Source organism: Lepidothrix coronata, unplaced genomic scaffold (assembly GCF_001604755.1).
Source record: "Lepidothrix coronata isolate B3197 unplaced genomic scaffold, Lepidothrix_coronata-1.0 Scaffold24, whole genome shotgun sequence".
NCBI lineage: Eukaryota > Metazoa > Chordata > Aves > Passeriformes > Pipridae > Lepidothrix > Lepidothrix coronata.
This window is the reverse complement of record NW_016690204.1, coordinates 1811316-1830164: the sequence shown is the minus strand read 5'-3', so window position 1 is coordinate 1830164 and position 18849 is coordinate 1811316. Positions and strand designations below refer to the sequence as shown.

The following is an 18849-nucleotide window of genomic DNA, read 5'->3' as shown; positions in this document are numbered from 1 at the left end:
GCAGCCCTCCTGGAGACTTCCTCCTGTGCATCAGCTCCAGAGGAGGAGGAGGAAGGTGGATGAGGAGGAGTAGATGTGTGTGGCAGGGTGAGGGCATTGTGCAATTCCTTCCTCACCTCTTACACCTGGATTCCTCCTGGGCTTGTTTCTCAGCTGAATGTGGCTCAAGGTGCCTCAGGAGCCCTTGAAGTGAGGGATCTATGTCTGGTTGTCTGAGCTTGAGAAGCATCAGTGGTGTAAAGGGTTTTTGCTCGTGGCAGCCTAGGAGGAAGGACCCAAAAGGAAGGGCACCAAAAGGACTACTTTTGGAATACTTTGGACTGTGAGGAATGCCTGTGGTTTTACCCTCAAACCTTTGCCTGTTCTCTTTGGAGAGCCCAAACTGTCCTCGCCAGGTCTCACAAGTGCCCCTTGCTCCATATGTGTGCCTGCTCCAGCACCCCCATCCCAATCCTCTCCAGCTGATGTGGTTCCTTCCCCCTCAGGCATTGTCTAATTGGGAAAATGTTTCAATTATATGGCCTAAATTTGTATCGTGGAGCAGTTCATTATCACCGAATCCTCTTAATTGGGCCCTCCTGCCAGGCAGCCTATTACTGAGTTCCCAATTAAGACAGGACCTCTTTAAAAACCATAAAAATAAACAAATCCCTGTTAGGATCCAGGATCCCAGGACCATGTTGCAAGAAACACTGCCCAAACTGATGTTTCAAGGCTAAGCAATAGTTTCAACACCAACCAAGTAATAATTAACCCCTTTGTGTTGGCTGCTTATGTTCCCTTCAAGGAGAATGGCCACAGTTTTTGGGGCCAGTTGAAGAAATTCACTGTCATTAGCTCAAATCTTTCTTGTGAAGAGGAAAAAGTTGGTTACAAGGTGTTTCTGTAGTGCAAGATGCTCCAAGGATTCTATAGGTGACACTGCTTTTGTGGTTGCAGGTGAAGGACCTAACAAAGTACCTGGATCCGAGTGGACTGGGAGTCATCAGCTTTGAGGATTTCCATCGGGGCATCAGAGCCATCAAAAATGGAGGTGAGTTTGCTGCTGTGCAAAATTAACCCCACGGGGGTTAATTGACTCTTTGGTGAAAACCATCTGGGTTTGGTTTTTTGAGAGTCACTGCTCTGTGTTGGCAGAGGGGAAGGGGGAGAGCTTGGGGGCATTTAATAAGGGTTGAAAGAGGTGGTACAGAAATTGTGGTGGGGGTTTCATGTTTTCCTGTTTATCAGGAAAGTCCCTTCCCCCCCCAAAAAAAAAACCATAGAGGGAAAATCCCTTCTGCTTTGGTGTCTGCTCTCCTATGTCTTTTGGGGAGTTTGCTGTTCTGACCAAGGAGCTGACACACTGCTGGAGGTGTCTGTCTGTCTGTCTGCTGTGGGGTGTAACATCTTCCAGATGCTGGGCACTGATCATGGAATGGTTTGAATTGAAAGATCATCTCGTTCCACCCCCTGCCATGGGCAGGGACACCTGCCAGAGTGGAATTTACCATGAATTTACTAATTTATTAATGACTTTACCTTCTCTCCAACTATTTGGATGATCAGTGTGCTCAGCTGGTTTCTAGCAAGAAGCACATTAAACAAGAGCTTTGAACTCACTGAGTGGCAGATGATCTTCAAACAGGGCAGTCCCAATCCCCACATGGCTCCTGATGGGCTTCCAGAGCAATAGCTTGGTGAAATGTGAAGTATCTTTCTGGCTGATTGGCATTTGAACTCCTTTGCTGCAGAACAGATGTTTTTTCAGTTTGGGATTCCTCTCTGAGTGTCAGAGGGTCATTTTGGGGCAGGCGTGTTGCTGAGGGCAGGGTGTGAGAAATGTGGGAAGCTTCCTGCTGAGCAGCTGTAATTTTGAATGTGCAAATGTGAATTATCATCCTTGCACAATAGTCAGCTCTGTTCAGAGATGCTTATCTGAAACCCCAGCCTTGCTTTCACGCAGCAGTGAACGTGCCCCACACTGCCAGCCCAGCACATTGAGCTGCAAAGAGGGGGAAAGGACCATCATTCCTAGAAAAACTGTGCTGGTTCTCGATTAGAAACCCCTCAAAGCAGGGTTTTCTTCTGTTTTCTGTCAGTTGTCCACCCCCCCTCCTCCTCCCCAGTCCCACCCCCAACTTACTGACTTATTTACTGTGATAGTGGTGAGGCCCTGGCACAGGTTGCCCAGAGAAGCTGTGGCTGCCCCTGGATCCCTGGAAGTGTCCAAGGCCAGGTTGGACGGGGCTTGGAGCAACCTGATCTCTGAAAACTGAGATGAGCTCAGTTGGTCAGAGCATTGTGCTGATGATGCCAAGGCTGTGGGTTTGATCCCTGTATGGGCCATTCACTTAAGAGTTGGACTCAGTGATCCTTGTGTGTCCCTTCCAACTCAGAATATTCTGTGAAATTAAAATGGTACCTCTGTGAAATTTCTGTGTCCTTGCCCATGGCAGGAGGTGGAACGGGATGAGCTGTAAGGTCCCTTCCAGCCCAAACCATTCCATGATTGTTTGTGCTCAGCACTGTAGTGTTTTATGGCAGCTCTGAAGTTTTCATGGCTGGTGTAGCCTGACCAATTCCCAGCTCCCACAAGAGGAAATGCAGCACAGTATTAATTTGTAATAAATTGCCATTGGAGTAGAGCGTGTTTGTGAAAGCTCAGGCTCGTATTTCTCCTCAATAATTCATTGCTTTGGTATTGTGTTATATTAATTGAATGGGAAAAGCAGATCCGGAGCAAGCTTTTAAGGTCTCTATTTATTAAATTTGAAAGAGATTGATGTGTATTTATTACAGTGGTTAGGGAAGGCTGAGCTCTCAAGCATCACACATTAAATAGTTATAAAAGAACCCCAGGGCAGGGTATGGAGGGAGGTTCTCTGAGTTCACAGCTGAGCAGTTGCTCAGGTTGGAGGGATCTCAAGGATTTCCTGTTGAGAACAGTCAATATTGATCATCCATTTGTAAAGAAAGCAGAGGTCGTGCTTGCTGCTGGGTGTCCCTTTTAACAAGGTTTGGGTAATTAGCTGGCTCTATTTTTAGCCAAAGAGAGTTCTGCTGGATTTCTTGGTGTTCTGAATTCTTTGGTCAGTCCTGGAAGTGAGAGCTGATGTCAGTTTGTACCTCCCAGTGTCTGTCTTAATGCAGGTAAGGGTTTGTTTCTGAAGATGCTCCACTCTCCTCTCCCTCTCTCCCCTCCCATGGAGACTCCCTGTGGCAGAGTAGCTGTGATTTGACCCGAGCTCTTACATTCCAGCCTGGCAAACTGAAGGTGCACTTACAAAACCAGCCAAATTTGCTTTGTCAGCTGCATTTCTCACAACTGCTTTCGTGTTCAGTTGGCCTTTACATCCAGGGAGGATGCTAAACTCAGTCCTGTCCCTGTGCCAGCTGTTTGAGGCCCACTGGCCTCACTGGCTGAGGTGCTGATCCAGGACTCCTGGCACTTGCCTCTGCCTCAGTGTGGAGTAAACACCACTCAGACAAAGCCCCTCAGTGTCACCCCTCCACTGCCACGAACCATTTCTGATCTCTTTGCTGCTGTAATCTCTGTCTGGACAGGTAATTCTGACCATGAGGGGGAAGAGCAAAGTGTCTTGCCTGCTGCAGGAGCTGGATTTGAGGCTTGAAGGAGAGTTTCTAGCTAGTTGGGGCTGCCTTACCTTCTGCCCTTCCCAAAGTGAAGACTGAATGGGAAAACATGGTCCTCACATATGTGTTTGTGCCTGCAGTGTGTGTGTGTGCTGGTGTGATGGCCACTGGAGTGCTTCCAGAGGGTCTCCCTCTTGTGGGGTGTGGTGAGCCTGTGGCTCTGGGGCCCCTGGGCTCAGTTTTTAGGTCCAGCCCCGAGAAGGGACCATGGGGACAGAGATGCTGCTGGGAGAGGGACAGGTTCAGCTCCTCACAACCTGCTGTGTCCCAGCCCTTCCTGCTCATTGGTGGTGTGTGGCTGCTGGGACCCCTTGTCCTCCCCTGCTCCAGGAAACGTGGGGTTCACCTGCTTTTAAAGACTGTGGGAATGGTGCCTGGATGGCTGGCCAGTGCAGTGTGTGAGCAGCAAAGCAGAGGGGGACACTGGATCAAACATTGGCAGCTTGATAAATAACTCTGAAAAGTGGAATTTTACGTTGTAAAACTTGAGAAACTGATAATGTAGTGGAGGCAGTAATGAAGGAGATTATGTTCTAGAACGTGCTTAAAAAGGGCAGATAAGATGTTGGATGTCTGGGGAATCCACAGCCACAGGAAGACCTGGTGCATCTGGCTACAATCAGGGGGATCCAACGGGACATCCTCAAAGTCTGCAGGGAAAAGAAACATGGAGGGAGCCAGTGTGACTGCTGGAGTTGTCATGTTTAGGAGCTCCAGCTCACAGGGGTCTCCTCCTCCAGGTATGAGGGATTGTATTCCAGCCACTTGGAAAACTCAGACCCGGAGTAAGGAGCTGACCTGGGGTGGGGGACTGAGAGGGTGTCTGTAATTTGAAGCCAAGGTCCTGGAGCAAAGAACAGCTCTGGACATCACGTGTTGGATGCAGGAACAGAGGGGAATTTGGTGGCAAACACGAGGGATGGGCAGTAACAGCCACAGCTGGATGCAAACACACAGCAAGGGCTGTGCTCACAAGTAGATTCCTTTTCTTGTCAGGGTATTTAAAACCTTTTTAAGCTTCAGACACCTCTGTTTTCAACAGCTGCCTCTCACCATTCAGTAGGACATGCTGAACATCTCTTTGCTCTCACTACAACTTCAGGAGAGTGATGAACAAGTCATGTCATTCACACACATGCTCTGAGCTGAAACATCTGAAACATCTGTCTTCCAGAGAAAAACCCACTGGGAATGGGCTCTGGGAGCAGGGGATACGTGGGGAATTGCTGCTGGTGTCAGTCAGTTTAAGTGACCACTGTGCCAGGAGGGGGAAGGTGCATTCCTGGAGCTCCCAGCCTCACCCATCCCTTTGCCTTGGCTTCTGATCCCTGAACAAAGGGGCCCCTGTGCACTGAGAGCAGACAGTGCATCCACTGAGGACTGGATGTGCCCGTGAGCTCAGGGCAGGGCCTGAGGATGGAAATAGTCACATCTTTTTTTTTTTTTTTTTTTTCAAATGCTTCAACTAAAAGCTCTTTGGATTTGGGAAGATGGAAAATCCAGCTCCAGAGCCAACACTCCAATCTGGAAGCTATAACAGAGTTCCTGTTTGCAGGGACAACAGACCTCTGGCAGGAGCGAGTGGGGGGCAAAGCTTGGGGGGCCCCTGGCAGTGCCAGTTTTGAGGGAGCTGGATCAGGAATCAGCCACTGTGCCAAAGGAATGAGCCTCTGCTCGGGGGAGATCCCTAGGGGGTTGAAGAATGGGCTTTTAGCAGGAGGAGCGTGTTCAGCTCCCCAGAGGCATTTGATTGGCTTCCAGATGGCCAGCTGAAGGGAAGAGCATGGAGCTGGGAAACTGGGGCAGTCAGGTGCTGGATGGCAAATGAAGGGCTCGGGGGCTGGGGCTGTGCCTGCTGCACAGAGCCTGTGCCACAGCTCCGTGTTGTTCCTCACTGGAACTGGCAGCAACGTGAACTCCAGTTGGGATGAGCTCGGGGGGGCAGCAGCACTCGGGAGCATCCCTGGGAGGATCTAAGTGGGTGTATCCATGGTTTCTGCAGCTGACATTCCATGTCCCAAAATCTCTGGGTAGCTGAGTGTCAGTTTGGGGATTTCCTGAAAGAAAAGCACATCTCCAGCCCCTCTCCGAGTGAAGGGTGTCAGTGTTGTATCTTAAAGGTTCAGAGCCAAGAGAGGGAAGTGCACATCAGCTCAGATCCAGGGAGTTATCCCTGTGTTATCCCACGTGCAGGCTGTGCTCTGCAGTGGCATTCCCTGCTCCCATGGCTGCTGCTCACTTGCTGATCCGGCATCTCAGAGACACCTCTGGAACTGACAGTGCTCAGGTGCCACCTCTGAGCCCACAGTGCCCATGACCCCCTTGGTGCCTGTATGAGCTCCTGGGCAGCACTTGGTTTAATCTGGGGAGAGCCAGGCTGGCTCCTGCCCTGGGGACACGGATCCGTGCTGGCTCCACGGAGCATTTCCAGGTGTTGGATATCTGGTAACATAACCCACTGTTTGCTTTGTGTGGAGGTTTCTTCCCCCCTTCTGTAGAATCTGCATTGCAGATGGCTTTTGCTACGCTGAAGGAAAGCTTCCCTTGCCCAGGGATAATTCCAAAAGCCAAAGCTTGCATTCCCTTACCCAGTCCCAGTCCCATTATTATTTCTGGGGCTGGTTTTCTGCATCCTCAGTGGTCTCTGTTCCTCTCTGATGCTGGAGTTATGGTTGTATTTGCAACAGGCTAATGCTGACACCTGAGCACAGTCTCTCAGTTGGGGTGTCCAGGCCCAATTTAATATTCCAGGCATTTGCTTTTTAAAAGAAAAGCCTTCCCCAAGGCTTAGCAGATGGAAGCAGAGCTCGTGTGCACGTTTGACTAAACTCGGTGAGTATCTGGCACCGGTTTGAGCACTTCCTACGTTCCCATCAGATCTGCTGATCCCTGTATTCATGCAGCAGTGCTGCAGTGAAGACCTTCCTGCTGCTCCTGCCTGTTCCTAACCCTGGCTAAACCATTACTGCTCAGGGACACAGCTCGTTTCATGGCTGAAGGTAGGACAGATGCCTCTTTGTGTTCAGCTGGTGTGCAGGGAACGGGGCTGCCATGAATGGGAAATCAAGATTGATTCATGAGCAAGAATAAAATCCAAATTGCTCTGATTATGTCTTCTGCATTTATTTTTTTTTTGCCTTGCATCTTGATCTGCTCTGGCAGATCCATATGTATGTGCTATACATACTGCAGGTTGGGATAAGGAGTTTATAAAGATGAGTGTTAATTCTGCTCCCAAAACGGGTGAAGATTTAAGTGTAGCTTTAAAATTTTTATGTGTACTTGAAAAAAAACCATAATCCCCTGCTGTTCTTTGTAGATCAGAATTGTGCTCATCCCTGTGGTGCAGGGTTGCTCACAGAACCATGACTGTGCTTGTCAAGTTTGGGGTCCACGTGCTTGTCTGTGCCCTCTTCTGCCAGGGGCAGGAGCAGCCAAACCTTACTTGGATGTACTGAATTTGGGTTTTTTGCCTTGAAATAGTGGCATTTAAAGGCTTGTGTTGGAAACCACTGGGCCTGTCCATGAAAATGCGTGAGGGTTGTTTAGCCTGGAGAAAAGGAGGCTCAGGGGAGACCTTCTCACTCTCTCCAACTCCCTGACAGGAGGGTGGATCCAGGGGGGGGTAAGGCTCTGCTCCCACAGAACAAGGGACAGGACAGGGGCTCCCACAGAACAAGGGGAAACAGCCTCAAGTTGTGCCAGGGGAGGTTGGGGTTGGACATCAGGAGGAATTTCTTCCTGGAAAGGGTGGTCAGGCATTGGAAGGAACTGCCCAGGGAGGTGGTGGAGTCCCCATCCCTGGAGGTGTCCAAGGAATGACTGGATGTGGCAGTCGGTGCTCTGGGCTGGGGGACAAGGTGGGGATGGGGCACAGGGTGGACTCGATGAGCTTGGAGGGCTTTTTCAACCTCACTGATTCTGGGATTCTGTTGAGTCTCTCTCCCAGCTCGCAGGCCATGGGGAGTTAGGAATGTAGGCACCAGTGTGTGATGGAGATGAGCTGCTTTGGGGATGTCCTGTGCTCAGAATGGCCTCAGGTCTCTCTCCACCCCTCTCCTAAAAGGAGAGGTCCAGGCATATCTGGGGCACAGAGACTCTCCTGTGAGGGCCTGGTCTCAGGGCATGAGAGGGTGGGGGTGGGATGAAGTTCCTCTGGATGAAGGTGCAAACAGAAGGAGAACTAAGCAGGTGTGAACCCAGACCCACTGGAGGCTGTTCCAGGTGAGGGGAGGACACAGGAGGCAGTCCCAGGGCAGAGGACACTGGGGTGGTTGTTCCCTTCCTCCAGCCCACATCACGCTGTGTCCTTGGAGAAGAAAAGTCCCCCTTTTGCTCCCAGGAGCCCCAAAATGCTGCACAGTGTGTGCAAAACTTTCTCTCCAGCCTTGCAGCTGCCAGGATCAGCAAGGTAAATCCTGGCTACATGGCAGTGGGAGCAGGGAGCTTTAGATGAGCAAGGATAACTTTTTGTTCCCTTTGGAAGCAGGAGCAGTTGCTGGGAGTGAGGAGCTGCTCCTCAGCAGTGAGACCTGCAGACCCACAGCTCACATCACCCTCCAGCTCTTTTAAGTCACTGTTTCTGCTATAATGTAGACATAGAATTGTTTGGATTGGAAAAGGCCTTTAAGATCATCGAATCCAGCCATTAATGGACTTTATTTAATAATAATATGCTGGGGAAAGCACTTGGATGCTGATGGGGGGCACTTCTGGCTCACCATGGTGTTTTTTAGTTTGCATTATTTCTCTTTTAATTGACATCAACGCTTGTTTTTACTCGATCCCTGAATTTGGCAGCTGGGTGAAGGGTTCCACGGGGGGAGGCTGCCCTGCTCCGTGTGCGCCATGGCTGGGAGGGAGCCTGCCTTCCCAAAAACAGCCTGGCAGATGACACACTGCATTGACCTACTTTTGGGAGAGGCGCAGAAGTGTTGGAAGAGCTGTGTCCGTAGGCTGCAGCTCTGGGATGAGAACAGCAAGGAATTACTCCAACGTGCTGCCGTAAAACCGCTGCGAAGGCTCGGCAGCCCCAGAGGGCCGGGGACTGGGAGATTGGCATGGGAATCCCTCCCCTCTGGAGAATTCCTGCTCTGTGAATGTTCTGGAGCACATGCCAAAAAATCTTGCAGTGTCCAGTCACCATCATGGAGCGTAACAGGTCCAAAATACATCCTCAGTCCGAGGAAATTCTGGTTCCTAAAAGCTGCCTCTTGCTCACCGTGGCGAGCTGGGATTGAACGTGGGACCAAACCCCCAAAGCATCACTGTTGGTTCACCCTTCCATGGGAGGGAAAGCACTACTGTGTGGCCACATCTCCTGGAAATCACAGCAAATTACAGAGCACAGGGACTTCCATGTGTCCTGAAGTAAGGGAAACCTATGGCTTTCAGACCCTCAGATCATAACTTAATCCTGATAGAGGCCAGCTGGGGTGAGTTTAAATTGCAAATGAAAGGCTTAAGTTAGATGGCCAAAAGAAAACAAATTTTTCTGGGAAAGGGGCAGAAAACCCACTACTGGGACTACCTGTTTTCCTGGGAAAATGGTCACTATGAAAATAAGAAGGAATGTTCTATTAGAGCCGGGGAGCAGTTCTTAGCACGCTCTTACATGGATATGATGACTAAGGAGAAAACAAAGGCAATTGCTGTTAAATAATAAACATTTCTCATCATCCATCTGCTGCCTCAGTGTTTCTCCATCACAGGTTTCACTTTCTGAGCCGGGAGGGAGCTGTTTTCTTCCACATCTGTTGCTGTGAATACTTTTGGGAGCTGGGCTCGCCTGCGGTTTGGGGAGTGCGTGGGAGGAGGCTGGGCTGGGCTGGTGGCTCCAGATGGGTCTTGGGGGTGGTTTCGGCTCTGCCTGTTTTGATTTCTCAGGTTTGGATGTCAGCTCTGGAGGGAGGGGTTATTAATGCTCAGCTCAGAAAGGTGGGAATGTCTCCTGCCTCCTCACCAGGAACGCCTGGTGGATCAGGAGGGTTGGCTGCCCCAGCTCAGGTGAAGGAAAACCCAGTGTCCTGCCTCTGCACCAGCAGGGGAGGCAGAGCTGTCAGCCCATTTCTCCTTAGGAATCCAGTCAATCTGGAGTTACTAAGGAAGGGTTAATGACTCACCTATGACTGTGACTCCTCCCAGCCCTGCTGGGCTCTGTCACAGCCTGGGGGCTGGTGACTGTAGTGAGTGTACCCTGTGACACCCTGACAGATTGATGTGGTGAAAGCTCATTTCTTCAGAGTGTTTCCTGGTCCTGCTCCTGGACAGGAGAGGCTGCATGTGAGATGGGTTTCCCAGGAAATGGTCCTGGTTGTGGAGCCACTGGGCTGGGTTGGGCTGAGATGGGTGAGCAGCAGGCAGGACAGCTCTGAGGGGCATCCCCACTTTGGGAAAACACAGTTTTCCCAATTCCCTGGTGGTTCTGGCTGAGCACAGCTCACTTCATCTCCGTCCCCTTGTGCCTGTGCCAAGCTGTGTCCCCTCCTGGGCTGGTTCATGTCCCTCCATGTCCTTCTCCTTGATGGTCATCTGTTCCAAGCTCATACATCTGACTGCTCCTATAAAGCTCTAACCACTGGACAGCTTATTTCTCCTTAGGGTAGGAAGGACTCCTGCTAACGAGGCAATAGGAAGTTTTAGTAATGGAGTTAATTGTTATAGAGAGTTCAGCAGAGATTATGTGACAACTTGTAGTAAAAACACTCCTGTTGAGGCCATAGGACCTGGGCAAGGGCAGGGACTGTGTTTCCATGTTTGGACTTTATGTTTTGAGGGGTTTTTTCAACCTTAACAGTTCTATTTGTAACCTCTCAGCCCCTCAGTTCCCTTCTCAGAGCTCTAGTACTCTGGATTGAAGAGTCTCACTCCTCCCAGTCTTCCTTCCACCTGCAGGGGAATGGCCAGGCACAAATAACAGCTGGAAAAAGGATTAAAACCCAGTTTTATAGGACACCACCCCATGACTTTGTTTTCCTTTGGACAATGTTTCTCTTACACAAACGGTTGGGGCAAAAGCACTTTAAAAATTGCAGCTCCTCTCTCCTTCAGTGCCACATGGGGCATGGTTTGGCTCTGTTTCAAAGGGATTTTCTGGCAATGTTGGGAGTTAGGGGGAGAAACAGGGAAGGGGGTTAAAATGTGAGCCTCCAGGAGCATTTTCCTGTTAATCTGCATAGCTTTTGAGGGATTTTGGAGGACAGGGACCCAAACTGCTCTCCTGTGTCCAGAACAGGAGGGCAAACTGGCTGCTCCATGCTCCCTGTAATGCACGGGACATTTTGGAGCAGCATGATCATAATTTCCAAGAGATGGCTCAGAACTGTGAAATCCACACTGGGAAGAGTTCTTCCTGCAGGTGGAGTGTAATGTCTCTTCTCTTACATATTTTCTTTCCCTGATTTCCCCTAAACCCAGGCTGGGTTCTGGTCAGGACCTAGCGGGCAAGTCTGAGATCAGAGGCTTTATAAATAACTGTATTTAGTCTTTGTTACTGATTTTGCAGCTTTACCTGTTGAGGTCAGAGCCTTGGCTGGAGGTGGTGTGTGGACAGTCACTGCCCAGCCTCCAGCTCACTCCATCACGTCCTGCCCAGAGGCAGCTGGGTGGTCCTGGTCCAAACTGCTTCCCAGGGCCCGGTGACGGCTTTGGAAAGGCTTTGCATTAACTGTGGTCAGCTTGTGGTGTGGCTAGCTGGGGGCAAGAATGGCAAGTAAGACCTGAATGACACATGCTGATGTCTGTGTGTTGATTTGCAAGTGCTGTAGGTGTTGAACGGCTTCTTTCAATACTCGTGTCCAGACCGTGGGTCTGGAAGCTGTGCCTGGATCCACGTGGATTGCTCTGATAATATTTAGCCATGAGTGAAGGAAAGGACATGGTGAGCATTTCTCAGGCACAAAGCTCTGAGCTGGGGAGGATTGAACTGGTTTTAACTGTTGTCCTGGTTTGTGCATGTGGGAGCCTTGAGCTGGAAGGCTGAAATGCTTTGTGGTGGGATGGTGCCATCCAGCCATTCCCAGCTGATGGGAGTGGTCTCAGTGGGCTGAGAAACTGCCTGGTGTTATTTGGGGTCTCAAAAGCTCTGGTCCATTTGAGCTCCTGAGCTAGGATTGCCTTTAATTTTATTTGCTTGTGGGGCCATCTAACCTAGAAGGTGCCACTTGTCTTCTGTGAGCTCCTGCATGAGGCAGGCTGGGTGTGGAGCATCTTGAGGAGTTTCTGTTTCAGGGTACTCAAACCCCTGACAAGAGACTGGCTGCTGGATGTCCCAAAGGTTGTGTCTGCACTGAGTGTGCTCTGGGAAGTTGAGTTTGAGTGTTCTGCTGTTTCCATAGTTCCATAAGCTCTTTCAGGAGGTCCCACCTCAGTCTCTTCCCAGAACAGGGAATTTAGGGACATGGTTTAGTGGTGGCCTGGCAGTGCTGGGATAATGGTTGGACTCGATGGGCTTAGAGGGCTTTTCCAACTGTAATGATTCCGTGATAAAGCTGTTGGCTGCCAAATCCAGCTTTGTTTCCAGAAGTATAGAGTTTTGGAAGTAAAAGCTAGAGTGAAGGAGTTGGAGGACATCAGGAGGTCTCCTCACCAGCAGCCTGTGCTATTTTGGAGGCTCAGTCACTTGGCCCTTTCTGCTGGTACATGACAAAGTGGCTCTCAGCCACTTGCTGGTGGCCACAACCTGCTCCTTGTTTTCCACACCTCCAGCAGTGAGCCTTTGTTCCTGGCTGACACGAGTGTGGAGGAATTTGAGCTGATCTTGGTGACTGCCACACACTGGAAAGGCCACTCAGATTGCTGAGAGTTAAAAAGGAGGAGCCATGTGTCAGTCAGCCCCAAATTCCATGTGTTAGTGGTGGGTTCCTGTCCTGGATCTGTTGCCACAGCGGAGACAGCAGTGCCCAGCTGGTCCCTGAGATGGAGGCAGCTGGATTTATGCTTCCAAAGTGTTTGGATACCATAAAGTTAATTCTTTCCCTGCTGTCTTTAGATGGTGTGTCTAAATGAGGCTTGAGGGCCTGTGCTGTAGGAAGGGGATCAAAAGGAATGTGTGATAAGTCCCAATCCATGAGCAATGATATTCAGGGAATGAGGGACTGCTAAAGCGCATTAGTGAGGGGGCTCTGCTGAGGGTTGTGTAAGCAACCTGAATTCTGCCTCTGCCTCCTCGGGAGCCTGGGCTGCCACTCACTCAGTCCCTCCTGTCATTTTGGGCTGGAACGTGAGAGTTTTCGGTAGGTGCTCCTGTTCCCTTGGCCCATCTCTGGGGCAGGTTGAGCTACAGGAAAAGCAGAGAGCAGAAAGCTGCTCTTTCCAGCTCCTTTGTGTGAGCATCAGGTTATAAAAGTATTCCTGGGTCACTCTGGGGAAGGAAGAGGGTGGATGGGTGGAGTGGTGCTGCCTTTATCCCACAGGGATAACGCCATGAGCTTTGGTGAAAGCTCAAGATCCCGAGCTGCCTCTGGAAATGCTGGACAGTGGCTTCCCCTGTGTCTCTGCTCTGGATACAAGATCCTCCTAAATTCCTGTAACTTTTAAATACTTGGCTTGAGTCTGTTACCCCCTTGTTTTCCAGCAGCATTCCCAGTAAGGGAGCTGTTTATATCAGCTGTCCTCCCTTAAGCCAACCATAACTTGGTTGTGCCTGGTTCGGGGTCTGTTTTATTTTGTGCCCTTCAAGCAGGTTCCAAGCCTTGTTCCCACACTGAGTAATTCAGGTCTGTTGGCTCACCCAGTCCATGCTGTTGGAATCACTGGAGTTTGTGGCTCTGAGGCTTGCAGCAGTGTGTACGGTGTGTGTTGGCAGATGACTTAAATTCTCCTGAAAGGCTGTTTTTCTAGGTCATTCCTATATGAAGCTGATAAAACTGGCTCTGTCTGACCTGTGTGTCACTACTGCACCCACAGCTCTTCTTCACTCAAGGTGCCTTTTCGCTGCAACCCTGCCTTGTGAAAGCAGTTTTTACAATCTGTTTCAGGTGCCTGTTGTATCTGGGGGCTGCTGTTCCTGAGGGTTTCTTGGAGAGCACAGGTGAATCCGGCACCCCTGAGCCCTCTGGAGCTCGACAGGACGTTGAAGAGGTCTCTCTGCCAGAGCTTAGCACTCATCCAACCCCACAGAGAGCCCAGGACCTGTCCTGTCGCTCTCCATACATCCTGGAGAGATGTCCATGCAGCTGGATGTGTCCCTGCTGTGGGCACTGCTGCTCCTCTGAGCTGGCTGGTGGCTCTGGAGGCTTTGTGGATACTGGGCAGAGGTTGCCTTTGGCTTGCAGTTGGTGTAAGAGATGAGAGGCAATGGTCCAGCAATGGCAGATGTGTTCAGATGCAGATCATGGAATCACAGAATCATGGAATCATTAAGATTGGAAAAGCCCTCTAAGATCAAATCCAGCCATTCTCCCAGCACTGCCAAGGCCACCACTAACCCATGTCCCCAAGTGCCACATCCACACAGCTTTTAAATCCCTCCAGGGATGGGGACTCCACCTGGGCAGCTGTGCCAGGGCTGGACAAAGCTTTCAGTGAAGAAATTTTCCCAATATCCAACCTTAATCTAACCCTAAACCTTCCCTGGCACAATTTGAGGCCCTTTCCCCATGTCCTGTCACTTGTTTTTTGGGAGCAGAGCTCGACCCCCACCTGGCTCCACCCTCCCATCAGGGAGTTGAAGAGAGTGAGAAGGTCCCCCCAGGTGAGAGTCAGGCTCTGTTCCCAGGGGACAAGGGACAGGACAAGAGGAAACAGCCTCAAGTTGTGCCAGGGGAGGTTTAGGTTGGATATTGGGGAAATTTCTTCCCTGAAAGAGTGATCAGGCCCTGGCACAGCTGCCCAGGGCAGAGGTGGAGTCCCCATCCCTGGAGGGGTTTAAAAGCCTTGTGGATGTGGCACTTGGGGACGTGGGTTAGTGGTGGCCTTGGGGAATGGTTGGACTTGATGATCTTTGAGGGCTATTCCAACCCAAATGTAAATCAGGGGTGAGTGTGAGGGGAGGATGCTTTGTGTTGTGAGGGACATGGAGAAGGGGAGCAGAATGTCAGCTGGGATTTGGCTTTGAGGTCCAAGGGGCAGAACAGAGGGAATGTGAGGATTTGAGCTCATCCTGTGCCATGGGAATTAGGCTGTGCAGTGCTGCTGCTGGTGGTCCACAGCCATCCCCTGCTCTGTTAGTGGGGTGGGGGGAGAAAACAACAGTGAGACCCTCCAGGTTTCACCACATGCACCTGGGGACAGGGCTCTTCACATGGGAAGTGCCACTTGAGCACCAAAGGTCTCAGATTTTTTGGCTCTAGGAACTTTTTGGCTCTTTTGGCCAGGAATTTGAAAGCTTAATGCAGCCTATTGTGCTGGCAGACTCGCAGCCAGGCTCTCCATGGCAACTCTCCCTATACACAAAGCACCATATGGCTTTTTCAGAGGGGGAGGGAATGAATCCAGCAGAAAAGTCAACCTTTTGTTTGCGGTGATGTTTGTCTTTGCTCTCTGATGTGGCGTGTGGGGAGGTGGAAACACGGAGTGCTGGTTCCTGGGCGTGGCTTCTGCTGACCATGCCACCAGCGAGGGTGCAGGTGACCCCTGAGATGGTCTTTCCTTGATTTTACAGTGGAATTTGCTGCAAAAATAGACCCAGCCCACACAGAGACCCCTCCTTCTTTGGGTAGAGTGCTCTGCACACAGATGGAGCAACCAGGCTCATGTTCATCCCCATCATGTTCATTCCCACGAAGGGCTGGGAAGGCTCCAGGATCCCTCAGTTTAAGCAAGAGCTGGGCAGGAAGCAGGTGATGGCAGGAGCTGTTTGTGTGCTCTGCCCATGTTTTATACCCCTGATTCCAAAGGGAAGCTTTTGCTTGACTGAAAATCCTCCCTTTTCAAGCCCCTTTGGAAGGAAGGAGAGGAATAAATATCTCTATCTGTGTCTGTGGAAGAGTAGGAAGTGTTTGTGTGTCTGCTTGGAGGGGGAGGAAAAGAAATGATACAGAATAAGCAGAAGGGATCAGCCTGTGCCTTTGGGGTGCTCTGTGGTTCCCAGGGCTGCCATGGGGTGTCACCAGGATCACTGGAGGTGGCCTGGCAGGGTGGGCACTGGGAAGGCTGGCTGGGTTGCCCATCCATGCCTGGCAGAGGTGTGAGATCAGCCACTGTCGGCTTGGGGCTCGGATGTGCTACAGATGAAGGGTTTGGGCTGTGCCAGGGCGTGCTTGGGGGCTGTGGGGAGCAGAGCTGTCCCCAGAGCTCCTGCTGGGGGGACATGCCACAGGGCAGAGCCCTGGCTGGCACAGGACCAGGGCAGTGTGCCTGCAGCCTGCATCCCAGTGAGCTGATCCGGATCTCTGGACACTCCTTTGCACATCACAGCCTCCTCTCTGGAGGTGGGCACTGCCTGCCTGTGGGGGTTGGCAGGAGATGTGGCTGGCTGTCCTCTCTGGGTGGTGTGACTTGGGTTGCCTTTCAGGAGCACTGTTTGGTTTTGCCCCTAGATGTGGGCAAAGGCTCCTCTTGGTGCAACCCACCGAGGTGCTCCCATAGCTTTTGCACCAAGCAGGTCACTGTCCCCATCCCCTTGGGCCTCCCTGGTGCCAGCAGGGAGGCCCAAATCCCAGGATAACTGATGGGAAAACTCCTGATTGTAGGCTCGGACTCATGGTGGAGCTGTGGACAGGGGGACATTTTAGAGGAGAGGCAATACCATCTCCAAATCATGGAATCATTAAGGCTGGAAAAGACCTCCAAGATCATCAAGTCAGAGATCTTTCAGTGCTAATGCCATTGGTTAGGACAGGAGGTGGCCTTGCCCTGAGCAGGGTGCTCAGGCAGCAGCATTTCCATGTGTGTCCCATGGCCTTGGTCTGGTTGAGGGGAGCAGGAGCCCCAGCAGCTGGAAGCAGAGCTCGGAGCAGCACCACCTCATGGTGCCAGCAGTGGGAGAGCAGCAGATATTGTTGTCATAAATGGTGACCAAGAGCACCTTCCATGTGCTGCAGGCCTGACCCTGCACTTGCTGTGGAGCACAGTGTTGGGTGCTGGCTGCTGGAAAAGCAGTTTGGCTTATTCCTGATTTACAGCCTCCTCTGGGGAGCCCCAGACCAAGGTTAGGAGGGGGCTCATTTCTTGGTGCACGTTTCAGCTTCTCCCACCCCCATGGAACCCATTGGGTTGGTGGCTCCAGTGTCTCCTGGGTCCCTGACTCTGTGTTTAATGGTCAGCTGAGAGAGGCACCAGGGATGGTGTTTGGGGTGTTTGGGTGGGAGGGGGGTTGCTATGGGCCTGACTCTTAACTCTGTCCTGTGCCCTAATCAGAGAATCCCAGCACGGGTTGGCTTGTGGGGGGACCTTCAAGCCCATCTTGTTCCACCTCCTGCCATGGGCAGGGACACCTTCCACTAGCCCAGGTTGCTCCAAGCCCCGTCCAACCTGGCCTTGTACACTTCCAGGGATCCAGGGGCAGCCACAGCTTCTCTGGGCAACCTGTGCCAGGGCCTCCCCACCCTCACAGGGAAGAATCTCTTCCCAATATCCCATCTAACCCTGTCCTCTGGCAGTGGGGAGCCATTTCCCCTTGTCCTGTCTCTCCAGGCCCTTGTCCCAAGTCCCTCTCCAGCTCTCCTGGAGCCCCTTTAGGCCTTGGAAGGGGCTCTCAGGTCTCCCTGGAGCCTTCTCTTCTCCAGGCTGAACAGCCCCAGTGCCTTGAACAACTAACCCCTTGACTTTGTATTAGATATATGAAATGACTACTATGATTCCTTAATGAAAAATGTCCTTTCTTGATACCAGGAGGTGGACCCGAAGCAGGAGCTCTGCCTGTGCCCCTGTAGGGAATGTCTCCTCCAGGGGAGGCTGGCACAGTCCTGTCTGGGCAGCTGCAGCATCATGTGCTTTGTGTGCCCCTTTGGTGTGGACTCGAGCCTGGGAGCTGTTTGCCTTGGCTGGGCTGCCATCCTGCTGGGAGTTCACCAGCCTGAAGGACACAGAAAGCAGCCCCCTGTCCCTCCCCAAATCCGTCCGTGTGCCGACCTTCCCGAGGAACACTGACAGAACACTCCCTGTGCCCAGCCGAGTGTATCGACAGCAGACAAACCTACTGCTGCAACCATCACAGCTCCAAGGCGTGTGGGTTTGAGCCTGCTATTTATTTTGGGACTGCAGCATCTGAGCCTGATTTGGTGTTTCCAGCCTGGGATCTGGGTCGTGTGCCGGATCGGGCATTAGCTGTTGCTTGAGGGAGCGCGGGGAATTCGCGCTCCCTTCCTCGCTGGAAGGGCTCGGATGCTCTGCTGCAGATGCTGCTTGGGGGCGGGAGGAGGAATATATGGAATATATTTTAAAGATCTCTCCTTGAAAAGCTCCTGTTTTGCCGTGGGCCGGTGCGGATGCTCCCCGTGTGTGTGGCCACGGGAGGAGCGGCAGCTGAGAAAGGCTCCGGAGCTGCCTGCTCTCCCCGTTCCCATGGTACTTGGCTGTCACACATACATCTCATGTGTTCCCTGCCCACAGCAGGATTAGAGCCTTCTGGGAGAAGAACAAGAGGATGCAGGAAACGGAGATAGGGAAGAAGGCAGGGAAAGGAATGGAGAGCATGGAGGGGTAGGGATGAATCCAGGTGCTGGCCTCTTCAGAGCAGCAAGGGGCCTCATAGGGCTTATTCCAGGGAGAAGCCAAACCCGTGGCCTTCCACCCAAGGTGGTATTGGAATGCCTGGAAGCAGAGGTCCTTCCTGAAGGCTGAAGGTGCTGGTGCGTGCGGGTGGAAGTTCCTGTCCTGCTGCTCTCGTGTCTCCCAAAGCCATCCTTGGCCTGAGGGTGCAGATTTCCTCTTGGTGATTCCAGCTCTGTGCTTCTTTCCCTCTGCAGATCCTGACAGCCAGCTGTATGATATGGGATATACCCCCGAGGAGGAAACCCCGGCCTGTCCTGATGAGTTTGATGACTTTGTCACGTTTGAGGCAAGTATGAGCTCTGTTCCTCCTGCGAGTGTCGGGGTGGGACCGGGGCAGGGAGGGTTTGCTGTGGAGAGGGGTGTTGGCTGTGACAGGGCACAGGGATGCTTAACATGTAAAGACACATCCTTTAATCTGTGGGTGACTGGCCCAGAGTTTGCACCGAGCATTTGGTGCTGTTTAAGTTACAATTGGTGTTGAAGGAAAAAAACTCAAGCTTAGAGAGAGCCCTGGATGAAAAGGGAGCCCCTTTCTGCAGTGAAACACTGGTGACACAG

General features: G+C 51.7%; 1 protein-coding gene across 3 annotated transcripts in view; it reads left to right on the top strand.

Moving 5' to 3' along the window:
* The first annotated feature begins 6610 nt into the window (after positions 1-6610).
* Positions 6611-18849, top strand: part of RAB11FIP3 (RAB11 family interacting protein 3) — a 51142-nt gene continuing 38903 nt past the window's right edge. For 2 of the 3 annotated variants that reach the window (XM_017808752.1, XM_017808747.1), the window contains exons 1-2: positions 6611-6635; positions 18486-18577. In XM_017808752.1, coding sequence (XP_017664241.1) covers positions 6626-6635; positions 18486-18577 — 102 coding nt within the window. In that variant the 5' untranslated portion in view covers positions 6611-6625. Of the gene's footprint in view, positions 6636-18145; positions 18369-18485; positions 18578-18849 lie in introns of those variants that run through there. The other variant, XM_017808748.1, reaches the window with a different exon arrangement.